The 19,484-nt window shown below is 38.6% G+C and overlaps 1 protein-coding gene across 20 annotated transcripts in view; it reads right to left on the bottom strand.

The window, feature by feature from the left end:
* Positions 1-19,484, bottom strand: part of SEMA4D (semaphorin 4D) — a 97,634-nt gene that overhangs the window by 32,798 nt on the left and 45,352 nt on the right. For 13 of the 20 annotated variants that reach the window (XM_079330995.1, XM_079330997.1, XM_079330999.1 and 10 more), the window contains 2 exons: positions 9,599-9,661; positions 1,935-2,327 (listed from right to left, as the gene is read on the bottom strand). In XM_079330995.1, coding sequence (XP_079187121.1) covers positions 1,935-2,028 — 94 coding nt within the window. In that variant the 5' untranslated portion in view covers positions 2,029-2,327; positions 9,599-9,661. The remainder of the gene's footprint in view (positions 1-1,934; positions 2,328-9,598; positions 9,662-19,484) is intronic. The other 7 variants (XM_079331007.1, XM_079330992.1, XM_079330991.1 and 4 more) reach the window with 2 other exon arrangements.

Genomic DNA, 19,484 nt, shown 5'->3' with positions numbered 1-19,484 from the left:
TTCTATTTTCCACACCCACTGTCAGTTCCTCACCTTTTCCTTTCCATATACTAATCTACTGTGGAAAATCAGGCCAGTAACCACATCCCTTGAAATTACCCTCAACAAATCTTACAAAATATCCTGCACCTTAAGACAACTCTTCAGAATACTGACATAACAGAAAGAAGATACAGAAGCAAATAGCAAATCATTTGCAGCCGACTGTGAAGTGAAAACCAGAGATGAAATACACAGCAGACACATAAAATAACAGCATGAGGATAAAATCAAAATGAAGATCAATAAGATATGAAAAAGAGGGAAATATGAGAGAAAAGGCAGTGGAATGAGAAGCGTGTAGAACGGACAAGAATAACTTGAAGAAAGATGACACAAACTGACTAATACAAAAGAGTATTTTTTTGTACAACTATAATGTAAAAATGACTGAAAGTTTTTGTACATGAAGATGCAAGATTAAGCATGGCTTTTACGATACAGATGAAAACAATGTACTATTTCTTTCAATTCTATCATCAGTAATTGCACATTTTCAATTATAATACTCCAGAAACACTAATTTTAAACTATATTCTCAAGTATGTAATTTTGAAATCTTTTACTTGGCAGGAAAATTTTCCCAGAATAGATGAACTAGTTCATACAACTCTGCTGAACTAAATTCCCTCTTCAATTCAAAGTAAGTTTCCAACATTTAAAAGCAACAATCTTTAGCAGACAGAAACAGTAGGAACAAAAATAAACTTCATTTATCTTGACTAATTTGGGTGTGAGTTGGCAGTACCTCACTGTACCATTAAAAAGCGACTTGCCAAATTTTAACTACAAGACAGAAGCATCAAGGAGTCTAAGCAAGAACTACAAGCCTTGTCTAGGCCATCCTTTTAAAAGGCTGTATCAGCAACTCACTAATTGCTATACCAATAATCAGGAAAAACACTTCCTACAGTCACGTCATAATCTGCTTATACTTACTACATTCTTAATCTCCATCCATCTTTCCCTGCAGAAAGTCTGTTCAGAATTTAACATCCTTATTTAAGATTGCTTCATTATATGGCCAATGTATTTGTTTGGGTTTGTTCAGTTATTGCACACTTGGGTAAGTAATCAATTGCTGCTTACTAGTGTTAAAAAAGGACCCAAAGACAAAATCTCTTAAAGCATCCATATCACATGGGTAATGGGGGCATAGGAGCAGAAAAGAGGGGAAAAAAACACACATACTCACAAGTAACTACTCTGTGGGCTTTGCTCTAAATTTCTTTTCAGATCCAGGCTAAATTAATAAACTAAAAGCTATAGGATCCTCTGATTTCTCTAACTTCTCTTGGTACTTGTATTTGCAGACTCTTGATTATTGTATTGGGAGATTATGAATACATGCTGCAATTTCAAATGCAAGAAAAGCACTATTCTAAGTAAGACTTTCATATCTAGTCACCATAAAATACTGTCAGAAGAGGGCCAAATGCTTACTTTTCCTTTACCTGTTGATTTATTTAATGCTCAGGATGGCTTAGTATCAAAACAGATTATTAGCTAGAGAGGTGCATTTTGCTGATATATTCAGACTCCAGGTAAAATAATTTGTTTAAAATAATATACACCTATTGGGATTTTCTCTTGAAACAAGTTTCAATTGCAGTATCCTTAGCTGAGAAAGCCAAATTTGGAATTTCTCCTCTGTTGACAAAACAGGTCTGTTTTTAAAGCTGCTTGAAGGAACCAAAATCAATAACCCAATATCTGAATGACTTTTGAATATTCTAGTCCTAAGCATTTCATAAGGTGAGCAAAGTAGCAACACCAGACCAAATCGAACAGAAGAACCTAAAGCTTCACTGAGTTTCAAATCCCACAGAAATCCTGAGGATGAGCAAATATTACAATACTTACAAACATCACAATACTTAAATTTCTGTTCTTACCTTTGTGTTCCCAAGTGATCCTTGGTACTGGGCCAAATGCTATTACCACTTCTAGCAACAAACCCCAAACTGCATAAAAAGCACACAGAGCCATCTTCAGTGTCCCTGCTCTTTGGGGTTCACCAGATAACTGCAGCAGGTAGTGTTTCTTTGGCAGATGAAATGGAGATCTCAGGGAGTATCAGACACCAGGCATTTCAGCCCTTGAGAGCAATGCAACAAGGGAAGCTGGAACAACAGTACAAGTACGTGCTTTTCAGCAGATCACTTCAAGAGAACACACATTTTCCAGGATGCTGCATACAGAGACTGCCCACACACTCCACAGGCTGCAGAGCTGCTGAGAAGTGTGACTGAGTGCATTCTTCTGTTTCACTAGAGAAATAAATGATGCTGTGGAGAGAGGAGGGAAGTAAGAAGTAGATGAGGAAGCAAACCTAATACTGCCAAAAATAGCACTGATCTTGCAGTATTTCTACAGTTGACTACATATCTTAATTTGAATATAAAATGTATTAATTGTTGAAAATCATATTCTTAAAAACAAGACACACGTTACATGGCAAATGGGCAATAATTGAAAGCAACATTTCAATCTGGAATGTAAAATGCAAATACTTAAGCAAAGTTCAATTATGCCTGATGCATAAAACTTGACTGCATAAAACTTGACTCTAGTCTATTCTTTCAACAGCAAATCCCACCTCTCTAACAAATAATAAAAAATTATAACAAAAAATCACTATGACTAAGGTCACAGAGTAAAGAACATGAGAAGTGCACATTAATAGTAGGTATGGTTACACAAATCTCCTGTACCTCCCACACTTGAGACCTTATGGAAGTGTCTTTTTTAGTGAAGTTTCCTACAATACTACTAACTCACTTAAGATATGCAGTGTGCAGGGGGTAGAAATACAGCTTCAGGAACAAAGAGCTAATGAACTGCATACAAAAATTAAGGGAGAAAACACTTAAACAGTGAAACTGCTAGATAGGCAGTCCCATGAAAGTCACCGTGTCTCTGAGTCAACTATTTCTCTCAGACCCAGAAAGGTCTGTCCTAATAAACAAAACTGTTCACTGCTTTCAACACCATCTTTCAGAAGTCTCCATTCCTCCTGTCTTCCTACAACCACTCCTAGGTGAATATTCCAGAAGCAGTGAGTACCATCAAATACTAGATTATAAATAGGTTTTGAGGCCTGTACATTTATGGCAGTGATAAAAAAAACCACACTGCCCTTTGCAGCAGGGCGTTAAGATGCTAAATTTTCACTGTGCCACCACAGCCTCAGACATCGAGGTGACTCTAGCAAGAGCTGTACTACAAGATAACTGTAACACCTAGAGGTTATCCAGCAGGAGAGCAAGTGAAGGTGTATTTATTTTGCAAGGCTTGGCTTTGGTAGCAGGTCGGCTACAAGAGTGACTCGTGGAAGAAGCTGCTAGAAGCTTCCACCATGTCCAGCAGAGCACAGCCAATGCCTGGCAGTTCCAAAGACAGACGTGCTGTTGGCCAAGGCTGGGCCAATTATAAATCATAGTAAAGCCTCTGTGATAACATCTGTAAGAAGAAATAGAAACACAGGTGGTGGCACAGATTTAATTCCAGGCAAAGAACAGCAGAGTGAGAACATGTGAGAGGAACAGCCCTGCAGAGACCAAGGTCAGTGCAGAAGGAGGGGCAGGAGCTGAGACTCCCCTGCAGCCCCTGGTGCAGCAGCCCCTGGAGAAGCAGCTGTGCCCCTGCAGCCATGAAGATCCATGGGGATGCAGAGACCCACCACAGCCCATGGAGGAGTCCAGGCTGGAGCAGGGAGATGTGACCCCCAGAGAGAACTGTGGAGAGAGGGGCTCTGCTCCCATGCTGGAGCAGCCTGTCCTTGAAGGACTGCACCCCGAGGAAGAGTGACCCAGGCTGCAGCAATTTTGGGAGCACTGCTGCCTGTGGGATGGACTCACATTGCAGCAGGTCATAGAGAGCTGCAGCTCATGAGAGGGACTCACTTTGGAGAAGTTTATGGAGAACTGTCTTCTGTGGGAGAGGCCCCATGGTGCAGGAATGACTCCTGCCCCTGAGCAGCAGGATAAACCATGGCTGATGAGTTGACCATTCCCTGTCAACCTGCACCACGGGGCATAGGAGGTAGAGCTTGGAAGGAGGGTGGGGGGCATCAAAGTTGTTTTTAAGGGCCTTTTTTCACTTCTCATTATCCTGCTCTGATTGTGTTAGTAATGTTTTCAATTAATATCTTTAATTAGAGCCTGCTTCACTCATGATGATATTTGATGAGCAATGTCTTCCAGTCCTTATCTCAATCCACAAACTCTTCTTTAAATTTTCTCTCCCGTGCCCACTTGCACAGGAGAGTCAGTGAGCATCTTTCCTGGATGCCTGGCATTCAGCCAGTGTCAACCCATAACACAGAAGGTTACAAAATCATTAGTAACATTATAAAGGAAGGAGACAGTACCTGAAAAACACAGAGGTAAAAAGACTAAGGGGAAGCTGCAGCAAAAAGAAGCACAAGTGAGATGCCTTTGGGAGGACCTGGGTTTAAGCAAGAAAAGGCAAGGAATCTCTAATCAGCACAGCCAGTGGATCTTAAGTAAGGAGGCTGAGTAGAAGCACATTCTAAGTGTTTACACTTGCTTTACTAAATGATCACAGACAAGATTAGAAGATTTAGAAATCTCACTTATTTCTATAAATCTTTTATCTACTAAGAAAAAAAAATCCAAACAAGCCTAACTTGCTCAAGCTGAACCTGTAACTTAATTTTTTTTTCCTTTTTTTTTTTGTCTTGGAAAGCACTCTGGATCATATCCAACTGTTAGTAACAGATAATACAAATCATTTTGGTTTTTAAGGCAAGATGTCTTAAGTTAAGCTTACTAGGCTTTTTTCTCTGTCTCTCATCCTTCCTGTTTATTGTAAGATACAAGGAATTTCAGGGTTTTTTTCTCCAATACACTAAAAAATGTCCACTCAGATCTGAGTTACAAGGTATGACATCCTGAGGCAAGCAAACAGCTTTACAGGTAAGCGTTTAAAAATGTTACAATACTTCAATTATTAAAGTTCCAGGCAGTTTAGCTATTTCATTTTAAGACAAATATAAGGAGGAAAACAGCCGTTTGAATAAATAATCTGAGCCATTATTTATACACACAGTTAATCCTTTCCTTAATGCTGCCTTTTGTTACTGAGAAGACTGCATGTAAAAATCAATCCCCTGTTAACTCTTGATTTTTTTTAATTTGTTTTTTTTAAAGAGATAGCCAGGACACATTTAAGCTATCAGTTATGTACAACACCATATAGCAGAGACAACTCCAGAGGAGACTTCTGAAGTTCTGTACATATTTTGGACTTTCAAACATGATTAGCAAATATAAGCCCTAGTAAAGGAAAATCCTGAGTTTTCCTACAGTCACATTACATTCTTAGTCTAGCTTGCCTACCTCAGTAAATGCAAAATGACAATGAAACTTGAAACAAATTACATTATCTTTGGAAGGAAACGAAGGGTCTGTCTGGATCCTTCAGTGCCTGCTTTGCTGTGTGGACTGAGAATTGCTCTGGCTATACAAAATGGAAATCTGTGATTTCATTCCTATTGTAGAGGGTTGCAAGAATGGTCCTTTTTCACATTACTAAGTCTGACAAGTGGGACATTACTTGATGATTTAGGTCAGAATTTTGCATGTTATAGAAAGGAATAAAACAGACTACAGTGAACATTACATGCCCAATTGTGCAAGATCTACTTTGTTCTCGTTTCTATTAAATAGAGGTGAAAATACACTCAGAGCCTTGTCCTTTAATTTAGCCTTCACTTTAATTACTCTCCCCTGTTCCTCCCTTCCCTGTGCTGAAAATTATCTGGAATAAGCCCTTTATTGACATACACTGGGAGGTCATCCATAATCTAATACGAATCTCTTTTTACATAATACAAGGGGTACAGGAAGAAAAAGTAAAAATTTAAAAGGCCCAGACAATGAATGGCCTGATTTCCAGACTAACTCAGTTTCATCAGTGTTTACTAGCTTTGATAAGATCTGACTGCTCTGAAACTCTGAAAAGTTAGATCTCCTTAAAGCATGACTCCCAAAAAATAAGCCACAGTTTGCTTGGAAACAAGTACTCTAAATTAGTAAAGCAGAAAAAAGCCTGAAATATTTGTCTACCTAATTAAAATCTGATTGAAGTAACCATAGGTCTACTTTTCTGTAAAACTGAAAAAAATTCTGTAAAAAATTTTCTGAGGTAAATAATCAGTAAATCCGTACTTTAGGGACTCGGATGATAATTTTACATCAATGTGTAACAATGAATTGGAGCAAAATGAGTTTTCCACAATGCTTGTATTTATGGTGACTAAAAACAGGGCAACTGTAGAAGCAATCAATACAGCTCCTGTCAGTTTGGCAGAGCACAGCTGGAAGTTTAAAGCTGTGAACACTCCCCTTGACATGTATAATTGTAATGCATGGACAGAGAAATAAGGATAGAAATTCAAAAATTCAAAGCTGTTAGAAAAATTTCAGACTGTATAACTGCTAGTAGGGAATATTAACACAAGTCTTGAAAACAGAGAGTTGCGATGGTATACACTGTCACCAAGATCAGAAAACATCTACCTCTCACATCTGTGTCACTGGACATCAAGGAGGCAATGTTCAATCCACCTTCTAGAAAAATATAAAATCCTAGTCACGCAGTGTGAGAAGCCAGAAAGCCAACCATAGGAAGGAGACTGTAATCTTTATCATCCTCCAGGACACAGAGGCAAAGTATGCACAAAAAAGTACTTGTGAACACAAAATTTCATCTTTCAGAGGTGTCAATTCCACAACCCTTGCCAGTATCCAGGTTTTTTTGTAAGTAATACAACCCAGAGGCAAGTGTCTTCCCCAGTCAGCAAGGTATGGCTGTATCTAAGTATGTATCTTATATGAGCAAATACCACATAAGTTAGCCAAAATCTGCAATTTCAAAACCAGGAAATGGCCAATTCTGCAACATTGGTTTTGAAATATTTTTTCTTCTGATAAACACTTAGCTGCAGTGTGCAACTTCTCCGTTTGGCTTGGTATTACCTAAACTGCTCAGTGGATCTAGTTTTATAGGTATATAAAAGTTAAAACCAGGATAATTTACCAACACACCAGAAACAGTCAGCATCATCACTAGAACTCTTGTGATTCCCAAGAAATAATCATTACCAACAGAGAGGATCCAGCCTCTTCCTGAAGAAAGCCAAAGGAGCACTGGCCATCCCAGCCTAGTTCCACCACTCTTTTCATGATTCCCCAACCACATTACATGTCCCCATAACCTTTCTCCCTTTCTGTATTGCTCTTTATTCTCCTCCACAGGGTTTATCCTTCCTTGCAATCCCTCATCTACTCTGTACTTGTTCTCCCATCCACACAGTCACCCACTTTTCTTCCCCAGGCAATGCACACCTCCATGAAACAGGTGATGCTAGCTCTCCAGTGAGGCTGCCAGACAAAAGACCACTTTCCTTTAGGCTTGAAGGAAGGCCCTTCAAAATACACACCTCCCTACCTCTCCATCAAATCACTGTCACATCACTTATTGTCCAGGGACAGCAAAATGAAGACCTCACAGCAAGGAACAACCAACTGCAAGACACCCCTCCTTCTGACTGTCAGGAGCAAAACAAGCATGGCAGGTTTACCAGGCAGTCTACCCTGCTATTTTTAGATAATTAAAAAAACAGAAAACAAAACCAGCAACAAAAAAACCCCACCAAAAAAATTTGCAAAACTTGCAAGGAATAACTTGTAAGCTACTATGATCAGGGATATGAAGCTCAATGTGGAGACAAGTAGATTTATGAGTTAATTGTTTCTGCCTGCAGAAAAGGGTGAGTTAAAGGATTTGACTGTCAGAGGGCATAAATTCCAAGTTCTTCCTAAATAACCTTCTTTTGAAGCCTTAACAGAATACAAGCCTGCTTTAATATTTATTGATGCCTATTTTATAACAGATTCTAAAGCTCCATATATAAAGAACAAGCCAAGAAGTCCGACATTTTGCTTAAACCTTTATTTTTCATTTATTTTCCCCAAAACTGACAAGTCAGCAAATTTGTATTTAATCATAATTACACAGTGAGAACTGTACAAATTACCTTTAACAGCTGAGCTTTATTTTACATAGTTTGTGAATTTCAGACTAATAAAGACAGGCTGGTTATATCCTTTGCTTTAGTTCTCACAGTTTTAAAATCCTCAAGCACAGTGCCATTTTTATCCAGGGTTATGAAAAACATCATTATTTACAACCTTTTATAACATACCTATGGATTCATTTTCTCTTGAGGTAAGGTAAAGCCTAGAAGTAGCACAGCAGTAGCCCTTTGTGATTAATTTACATGTAGAGCAAGGGATTATTTGCATCTCAAACTGTAACCAAAATACTTTGTAGTTGCTAGATGATTACAAATTAGATAAAGATTCTTAAAGACAATTTGGTGTGGTCTTTATCTCTACCAAAAAGCTTGCTAGAGGATGTGCACTAGTGCTGAAAGAGGATATAAGCTGAGGAAACAGAAATCAGTATTTTCTGTTTCTGCACAATAAATGTGCCATCAAGCAGTCCTCAGGAAATGAATGCTTATGCTTAAAGAAGAGAATTTTTCTTCTGAGGGATACTACTAGAGATCCTTTCTTTTTTAAACTCACGTTCCTGTTTTTTTTACTACTGTGTTCTTTTTCTGTGGGCAAAGATGACAATATAAAGTGTTATGCAAAAAATACAAAAATAAAAAAATTACAAGGCAGATTAAAATCTTTATTTTTAAGATTATTGTGGGTAGATCACTAGGAATAGGATTCAACTTCAAAGAGCAACAGGGAAGAGCTAACTTGGATGCTGACCTATCCCAAACATAGTATTCAAGAGCTTCCCCGGGCATATTCTAAGACCCTTTTCTGCCTGACTGGATACTCCCAGATATTAAACCTGGGTTGTGACAGAGAATGCTGCAACTAAAACCAAGAAAAAAAGTCCCTGAAGTTCATCTTTTCCTACCAGTTAAACATATTGTCACAATCAAAAACATTGCTCATTTCTCCTCATTGCAGTTTCTTTCTCATTTCTTCTTGGGCTCACAGGACTGAATGAGTCATTTGAAATTATTTTAGAGTTGCCTCTTGGCAATTAATGGCATACGTGAAAGTACCTGCATATCTGAATTAACAGATACATATGCTTTAAAAAAACAAAAAACAAGTATCCAGCAATACTTTCACAGTCAAACATTTCCAAAAGCAAGCCCAACACCCTTTCATACACATAAGCCACATAACACAGGGAAGGTGAAACGCTGAACATGACCTTTTAACGGTAACTAAGGAACAGGTAAATACAAAGTAGATTCCTGAGTGAAAAAAATCCTTTCCTGGTAAGTTTCCTGAGTATTTTGGTCTTGAAGAGAAACAATATAATACATCAAACTTATTGTAATTCAATCCTAATTTATATTTTTTCAGTATGCACTAAGTCCCTAGTACTCTTGCAGTAATTATTTGTTTCGTTAATGAGGACACCTGTAACAGAGTCATCACAAATCCAACACAGCCCCTTTGCTGTGGATATGCTCCTCTGCTTTCAATATACATACCTGCCACCCTTTGGAGCCTCCTGCACACCCTGGAGTTGGGAAGCCGTCAGAAAGACGTCCTTTCTGTAAAGGAGTAAGAAACAGGTTTGACACCAGTACCACATAATCATAAAGGGCAAATTCTGATATGGGAATTATAATAAATACTCCCCCAGGAGTGTGGCATTTAGTTTTCAGATTACCAGGGCAGAGCATTCCTAACAAAAACCAGAACTGCTACATTTGCATCCAATGAGCCAAGATCCTGACATTGCACTTAACACAAAACATATTAAGCAGACCTGATAAAAAGCAGACACATCAGCCTTTTTAAAACTCATTTTGTTTCTCCTATCCCAAGAAGGCTGGTACTTACCTAGTACAAAATTATTCAGCATTTGCACTGCAGTAGCAATTAATGATACTAGTAAGAGTCTGGGACCCCTCATATGCTGGTACAGAATGTACCAGAGAGAGGTTAAGACACCTGCCAGCCCCAGAATAACTACCTTTACTAAATTCATATAAAGTAGCTCCAACACTTTTCTGAATTATTTAAGAACTGCGTGTGTTGGGTTGATATGGCCAGAAATGTGTATTCTATCACCACCTGTTAAAACCGGGTGGGGTAGTGATTCCTTATCTCCATGGCACATACCATCTGCTAATGGACCATTTTTAAGACAAGATGGGGCAATCATCTTTATCTTTTCCACAACCCGTCCACTCCAGGAAGATATCATCTGCTGCTGGGCCATTGAGTCCCACTGGATGACTGATAAAATTACATTATCCCATTGGGAGATGCTCCAGCCAGGGAGAGGAGCCAAGCCTTCCGTACCTAGAGGAAAAACTGAGATTTTGGACAGCAAATTACCTTCTTTCCACTGGATTCTAGAGGAGAAGCCAGACCTTTCTACATCATCCCTGGACTTTTGGAAGAAGGCTGCACCCTTCTACAGGAGCACTGTTTCAGCTGAACCACATCTGCCACCACAGGGGGACTGCGGCCACCATTTGATCAGACTGCTACCAAATCCCTGACTGACAGGGTGTCAGGTTGTATTCTGACTCCATCAGGGTTGGAATTGTTTTTCTAATACTGTACTTCTATTTTAATTTTCCCAGTAAAGAACTATTATTCCTAATTTCCATATCTTTGCCTGAGAGTCCCTTAATTTCAAATTTATAATACTTTGGAGGGAGGGGGGTTTACATTCTCCATTTCAAAGAGAAGCTTCTGCCTTTATTGGCAGATAATTGTCCTTCAAACCAGGAGATTGCATTATGCACAAGCTTAGGAAAGAGGACCTGGATACTGACAATGAATCCTGGCATGCTCGTATTTATTTTGCTGCAATCACAGGACAAGAGTGGGCCACTCTGAAGCAATCACAACAAAGCATTTATTCCAAGACTGTTCTACATAACATGCTTCCAGTATGCTCTCAATGCTTCCAAGAGACACATAACACTTACATCAGATTGTATTTAGCATACATATTTCCTAATGTTCATCAAAGCATTTTTAGAAGAGTCTAAGTCACTTGAAGGGATACTGGTTTTTAAATGCAAGTCACTGAGGGTTTAAAGTAGATTTCACTGAAGTCAATAATTAGGAGGTTTCCAAAGATGCAAGTGGTAAGAAGGTGCACATAACAAAACCTCCACAAGGTTTCATTCTTGTCCCAGAAAATTACAATTACTCAGAAGACAGAGGCCTCAAAAGAAACAGGCTAGAAAAAATTTACAAGAAGCAGCTCAATACTATAGGTCTCTAAGGGAGAGACTATACAAGGTCTTCTCCAGAGATCTTCAATAGTGAATGTTTTGTAGCTACCAGTATGGTAAAAGGCATCAGGCAGCTATATCAAACATACTTTCACTTACAAAACATTATTTTCCATATCATTTGGGTCTTTTGGGCCATATAAAGAGGGCAAGGCAGCCTGATTCTCCCCAGAATCGTTTTTCAGTAAGAAAAACTGAAAATCCATTACCCCTCTACATTATTACCACCTGGCTACTTTCCACAAACAGTAGCAGAATGTAACTGACTTATTCTGGATGAAAAAAAAAACCTCATCCATCTTTCACTCTGTTAAAAAAAAAACTAGAGCAGGCAAACTTTAAATCATCTGATCAGTTATAAAGCTCACCGCAAATTAATTAATACCAGGTCATCTCTATGGCTGGAGCCACTCAGTATTTAAGAGAACAGGTAAAATCTACAAAAAACTCTTGCTTGTCAAAAGATGCCACCAATCAACATAGCCACTATTGCTACTGGAGTTTTCAGATCCCAGTACACCTCCTTACAGCTTACTGCTCCCAGAGCAAACTATAATAATCTATTTTAGCTGCAGGTACCTTAAGGGAAAAATTCTCTTTTGCCTCTCTTGAGAAAGAGCTTCCAGCAGCCTACAGCTTGTACAAACACTTTCACTGTAACTAAACACTTGCATCTAAATTAATGGTTACAGTAGGTGTGAAACTCCTCTACAAAGCCTACCAGCAAATCAGGGGACCTGTCTACCTTCCTGCCCTACTTTAAACATCCTGACATAGAGGTTTTCAATTCTCTGCAAACAGCTCCAGGTTTCTGAATTATGATCTGAGGTCACTGTGTGGTCTGAAAGACAGGTGGCAAATGGCTTGAGGTCAGGCATCTCTCAGCCAGCCTCTGGATCTCTATGGAGATGATAAGAACCGGATGAGCTGCTAGGACTTCCAAGCTGTGGCATTTCAGCTCAGGAACTCTGCTCCTAAGAGCAGTCCCATCCCTCCTCAGGGTGGTCCTTGGGAAGGAGCCACTAACCATCAGTGCTTCTGGCAGAGAAGAGCACAGACATGGGGCTGGGTGTAAGGGTGGCTGGGCTGAGGTGAAGGTGGTTTGCAAGTAGGGGCTCATTCTTCTCTTTTGGTCACACTGCCACCGGCTGCCTGTCAAGACACCACCTGTAGTCATGCTACACACATTAATAACTACTCCCAGCTTGCCAGAAGCTATGACATAATTAAGCCCTTTAATCCAGCTAGGACTCGAGCATGAAATTAAGCATCCGTGTAAGAACTGCAGGTTGGCAGACATCCTTCAGGTGCTCTTGTTTGACCCAAATCTCACAGGTGATCCTTTACAGCAGGCACTGCAGGAGCTCCCTAAGAAACCTTAGATCTCATGAGGTTTCAAGAGTATTAAAATCAAAACTTACGGGGGAAAAAAACCCTCCAAACTGTTTCTTCTGGCAACAATTACTTAAGCTTGGAGAGAAAAATTACACCACGAATAGCTCATTATTTTGACAACTGTGACTAAGTCTTCCAAGATTAAAGAAAACACCTACTGGATTATAAATGAAAGACAGTCTGGAATACATTACGTAGAATAAAAGGATAGTCACCTCAATAAAGTTTTTCATAAAAGATCCATAATCCTTCATATATGTGTGTTTGCATACACTTTATTTATTTGAAGACCTTCTAATCTGTCAAATTCCAAACCACATTAACATTTTGCATACAAGGTACTTCCAGCTGTCACATCCTACTTGTGTTTAAAAAAAAAATTTAAAAAATCAACTAGCATGTACTGCTTTTCTTTCTGCACATCAACTGCCGTCTAGATCAGAAGCATTTCTTCCATTTTCTATTCAAGCACATAGCAGCTGTAAGCAGGTCCTAGTGATTCTCTAAATGAAGAGAAGAAAGAAGGCAATTCAAGAAAACTAGCTTATAAACAGATTTTCTTCACACTTTGTAAAGAAAGATTCTTTGGGAGCCTATGGAGGCAAATTTTAGGTTTGGGAACACTTCTAGAGTTACAGCACTATACACCAACTTTACTGAAATACCATTTCCAGATATATACCTTGATGATCACAACTAGAGCTGTATTTTCTACCCTTATCTCAAGTTAGCCACAACCTATATATACTGGTTTTCTTAGAAAAACTATTTTAAAAGCTTATATGGAAGCCACAATAAAGTAAACAGCTCTGAGTAAGACTGTACAGAAAACAGCCCACAGACCGTGTCTGTCACTAAGAACTTTCCTGTAAATGCTCTGTGTGGTTTTAGAGTTTTGAATTACATTAAAACGTAGGCTGGATTACAAACTTCAAGAACAGTGCATATTAGCATCACTATATTTAAAGTGATCTGACACACTAAAACAGCTACTGCTGACACTGCCCCCACTCACTCTGCATGGGGCTGGTCATTATATCTGCTAACCACCTGTGCAAGACACTGGGGGTAAGAAATCAAGTTACAAACGTGCTACAAGACTTAAGAAAGCAAAACTCCAATGTTTTTTTCCCCTTTCCTGCCTACGAAGTTTACTTTTCATAATAACATCTTTATTTCATAGACCCATTTAATGGCCTATCAACACCCTCTACTTTTTCTAAGCATTACAGGGAAAAAAAGTATGTGAGTTTTAACCTGAAAAAGAGGCCCCTAAACCTTGTTCTGAAACAAGGAAGTAAAAAAGCCCTGTTAGGTCCTGAAAAGACATCTCTATCTGGCTCAAACTCTGCTGGGATCCTCATTTTAAATTTCTTTCACATTGGTACTCCTCAGATCTTACAAACATCTTCAATAAGCCAAGGGAAAAAAAAAAAAAAAAAAAAGAGACTAAACTGATGGCAGAGAGCCACAAATGCCTCCTTCATCCCAATGGCAAAATAAAAATATCAAGGTCGGGCCAACTACTGCCATGATGAAAGTTTGTCTCAATATCCTTCAAAATGGAAAATCTGTAGCTAAACAACTAAACTTCCATAAAACTGAACAGGAGCTTTCATTATAGTATCAATGCATCCCAACCCTTCTCAGGAAAGGATTTAAGAGGGTTTCACAATTTTAGCTTTCTTCCAGTTACAATACTGTACAAATTACTTTACAGTTACAACACTGTACAAATATCAACACTAGTATTTTAATAAAAAACATGGTAGCGGTTCTGAATCAAAATCCAGTAGAGGCAGAGAACATCAACACAATTGTGTGAGGCTAACAGTCACAGCACCCGAGAGAAGAAACAAGGATGCACAAATGCATGAAGAAAGGAACAAGTACCAACACCTTTCCTTCAGATTAATCTTTTTAAGCCACCACTTCAGAGATATGTAAAATCTTTATATATTCACAGAGCCTTCGCTTAGGGAAGAAAAAAATTCAGAAGCAACACTGGATTATTCTGATCAATAAACAATCAATCTTTGGAGAGCAGAGATCATTGTGATCACTACCATATTCAACAGTTTTTTTACTTCAACAAGATCAATATAAAGGAGACAATTACTATTCCTCTTGTCATAAAATCCTGTGCAATCCATGGGATTCTTCTATCACAAAGACAGAAGAATCTCCTTCCACCAGAAAAGGAGCAATCCTGGAAATAATTTGCTGTTTAAAAAACCTCCACAAGAAAAACAGCAGATAAGCCTCCAAATCTTACTCTTGGTACTCAATGAAAAGTAACAGAAAACAGAAGTCTAAATTCTGCCTGCATTCTTTGTTAAGGTTATCAGATGTTTAAGGTCCCTGAAAAGAAAATCAAGTTTAAAAGCCCTCAAAAACCCACAAAAAAACATGTGTCTTACCCAAAAGACTATCAGCTGCCAATTATGGGGAAATACCTCCTAATGTTAGTACGAGAATTTACCTATTTCCATATTCATTTTGATAACATGGCAACTCGGGAAAGCCAAAATTAACACCGACATGCTGTATTATATCACTTGCTTTCTTAAGAGCTTAGATCAAATATTTGGTCATTTCAGAGAACTTTTGCTGCTTTTCAACTATATAATACTACAGCATTTCTTTGTTTTACTTCTCTGAATTCTTTACCTGAAGTGCATTAGCAGTGTTTACAGGCGATACTTTCAATATGTGTAAGAGTTATTTGGACATAAGATTACAAAACATGTAGATTTCACATTGCTTCACATTTAGTGTTTTTCAATGTTATCTTGGTATTTTTCTCTCTCACCTTGAGAAACACATGGCCATTTCTCAAAAAAAAAAAAAACAAAAACAAGCAAACAAAAAAAAAAAAACAGCAGGCAAGGAAAAGATATGAGCAATCTTTCACATTCTTTAGAACTGAATATTTTCTGAGTATTTTACCATCCTGGTAGAGCAGAAAAACCCAGCTATTCAGTATCAGATTCTAGTTTTTCAGGCTTTCAAGACAGTTTTTAACAAAATATGCCCATTACTGACAGGGTCCAGATTCTGAAGTTTCTTGACTCAGAGGAGGAAAATGCAACAACTACCTTTTCCACATAGAGCAGTTTTCAATACCAAAATATCTTTGGGCCTGTTTGCCCACTGAGAACAACTTGTTAGTCTGTACATATTCCTACACACTGTCAACACCATGCACTGCACAGGGACACCAACAATAAGACAACATAATACAAAGCCAGCTTTAAACTAACTTTAAAAGCATGTTCAAAATACTGCCCTCCTTTTTCTTTTTTTTTTTTCCCCTAAAAGTTATTTGGCATTAAGTAGACCAAAAGGAAAAAGAGGAGCAATTTTCACCTCAATACATAAAATTACAAACCAGTACTTCTTCAACTGCACAGAAAACTTTTTGCACCTTAAAGAGAAACCTTGGAAGAGGCTACCTGTCCTGAGAAAAAGCTTCTGTGCTGGAAGAAACAGGAAACTTCAGTTCAAGGAGCCAGAGTCAACTCCCTGATTGCATAAGACAGCACAGCCTCCCTGAGGGAGCTGCACGAGGTTGCTGAAGTAAGGAATTGAACCAAGTTATTCAAAACAGTGGAGAAGTAATGAAAACAAAACTTTACTGTCTTTGGCTATATAAAAATCAGAAACTGAATATTGCAGCAGCATATACTATTTAAAAAATCCAAATTGAAATTCAGATGTGGAATGTACCTATCTTTTGTAAAACCAAAGCAAAACTTAGTGTCCAAAAACACCCTAAAAAGCTATAAAAAAGGATTACCTCAAGCATTTCAAGTTATGCAAGGACGTCTCTGACTTACGATCAGGTAAAATTTGTTCTAGTTCTGAGTATTTTTATCTTACTATCATGCACCACTTGCCTTATCACACATGCCACTTTGAAACTATCTTGCTCTCATGGTCACGATGTAATGAGAATGCCACTAGAACTGGTTAGGACAACACTTCATAGCATGACAAAAACACGCCCATTCAATATAGCAAGACAACCAGAATGGACCACAAGAAATTAATACATTCTTGAATCCACCTGTACCACATTCCCAGTTACTCTTGGGATGAAAAACTACAACAATAAAGTGCCAAACAGGTCTTTGATAGTAATTTTGAGTTCTCAGTTTTGGAGGCAGTGAGAGGATGGAAGCATCACCACTCGCAATGCTTTACCTGTCCCTCCAGTGCTCCTTCTACTGCCAACCACAAACATGCAGCTTCATACTTGACATGAATCATGCTGCCCAAACAGTAAAATCTGTGCAATTTTTCCTCCATCTGGCATTACACACATTGAAGGTGGTGCAGTAAAGTCCTCTTTCAAAACTCTTTTTCCTCAGTTCATTGTATTTCTATGGCACTTATCTGAAGTGTCCATCAAATGCTGTCAATTCCTTTTCCAAAGCTCCAAGCTGAAGCCAGTGCCTCTATGCATGTCCTGTTTGTTTTGCAAGCTGCTTTTTCAGCAGCAAGTTTCACCTCCTGGGTTTCCATATCACAGAGACAGGGATGTTAAGACTTAAACAGAACTTCAATTCCTTTCTTCCTGTCACGCATCCATGGGATAGAGTCATATAGGAGAATCTTCTCAAAGCAAACACAGTCTTGGCTTCTAAACTTATTTCCACTGAAAACCTGACACAGAATAAAGAATTAACAACAATAACAAAGTATAAAACTGGTCATTTCCCTCAGGTCTTCTTACCCTTGAATTAATGAAAGTAACAGAAACATCTTACTTTTACTTTCCATACCGATTCTTTGATACCTGACTTGCAGACAACAAGTGTAAAGTTCTGTTTTCAGATACCACATCAACAGTATAAAGAAACAATGCAGTTTTCAAGTTTTATTTCACTGACACAAGTACAGTATGACAATCTCAGCTCTCACACCTGGTCTACCACCAGGAAACAATTTTTTTCTTTTCTCCTGCAGTATTCCACTTGCAGGATGAGGTAGCTCACTCTTGGTAAAAACAGCACCTTTAGGCTCAATAGGTCCCTAGACACCAGCTGATAAATTTCATGAACATCTAAGTTTTAAGACACTCATCATAAATTTAGCAATGTGCCAGGGTGAATGGCTTAAAACAATCATCCCCTCAGACCCCAAAAAGGGGCTGGGAAAAACAGCAAGGTAACTGCTCTTCTTCCTTACAGCTGCCAGGCATCCAGCCTGCTTACTTAAGCTGTCTTGCCTCTGTATCCTCTGGTCTCTGTCAGTAACTCCCCACCCTGACCTACACCACACAGTGCAACTCAGAGAGGTCAACTGATAAATTTCCACTGGCTAAAAATCTGCTTCAGAAAGGTGCAGGATCAAGGGAGTTTAAATCCACATAGTGCCCCTTTCAGCCGTTATGCTAGCTTGTGGCAGATTGAAATATAAGTGCAATACTATGGGAGACATTAAATCTGGGCCTTCTTTGGGCAGGAGAAAAAAAACATGGGAGTAGCATGTAAGTGTTTGACACAATCTAAGTTCTCCTTGCCTCATCTCAGGGCCAAAGTAAGAAAAAGTGAGGAAGAGACAAGACATCCCAGTCCATAAAAGAGAACTCTGAAGATCTGAGAGCTATATATGACTAGACCTGTGACAGAAAATGCAGCTCTCCCCTCTGATGCTGTATAGCACCCACTAGGTATGGGGCTTTCTGTAGGGCTGCCTGCTGAAAAACACACTGAAAAGACAAAGCCCACCCAAGGGTAACACCGCTTCCCCAAGAGTAAACACCACTCTTCTCCTGCAACACCATTATGAAAACTACTTACTTTACCCTGCCAGTGATAAGCAAGTACAATTCCTTCTCATCAGCTTAAATCCTGGCAACAAGCATGTTACTATAACATTTGTTTGCATATTCAAGAAATTCCACTGTCTCTAAGGACTGGCAAAGATCACATACCATGCACAACTGCATGCCCCAGCCAGTCTCACTCAAAACAGGACATATGAGGTCTAGGGTGAAAATCCAGAATTTGCCACATATTACAAAGGTCATTTTTAATAGCTGAGATCTTGATATGAGATTATCTCCAACAGCAGAATAAAACTCATGTTTTTTTGCCAAGCTCCACAGAAATACTGTAAAATAGCCTTGATATTTAAGAAATCATAATTTCACTCTAACAGATACAGCTAATGCAGAGAGGTTCAGGGCAAAGCATTTTAAAAGGTTTGCAATTTTGCTGTGGTTAAGATTCTGTTAGGTCAGAAATGAATTATCCTTTTTTACTATGTTAAAACGTCTACATCAACCTTTGTTCTTTTTTATGCTGAAAAGTAACAGAACTTCTGAAATAAGCTAGTAGTGCTTTTAACAGACATGGATTTAACAAATCATCCTTAGACTATTTTACCATTGCTCACTAATAAGCTTCGCTGTTTTTTAAACTACATACAGCTAGGGAGCCTGCACTCTTCTGTAAGAGATACAAAGAAATTACAGATACCAGCAAATACAAAAATATTTGCATTGAACAGAACTTGTTACACATAAGCAGCTACAACTCAGCAATGACTGACACTGGGAAAAAAAAAAAAAAAAAACCCAAACAAAACAACCCAAAACCCTCTGACTTTGGTATATCTTCCACAAATGTGGTGATTAATCATATGCTGCTATGTCTACTCTGTGGGGTTACAGAGCATCAATTGTAACTGTTTCTGCCTCAATACAACCCTT

Source organism: Erithacus rubecula (assembly GCF_903797595.1).
Source record: "Erithacus rubecula genome assembly, contig: SUPER_Z_unloc_2, whole genome shotgun sequence".
Classification (NCBI taxonomy): Eukaryota; Metazoa; Chordata; class Aves; order Passeriformes; family Muscicapidae; genus Erithacus; species Erithacus rubecula.
Note: the sequence above shows the minus strand (reverse complement) of the source record. Positions and strands in the feature narration are given on the sequence as shown.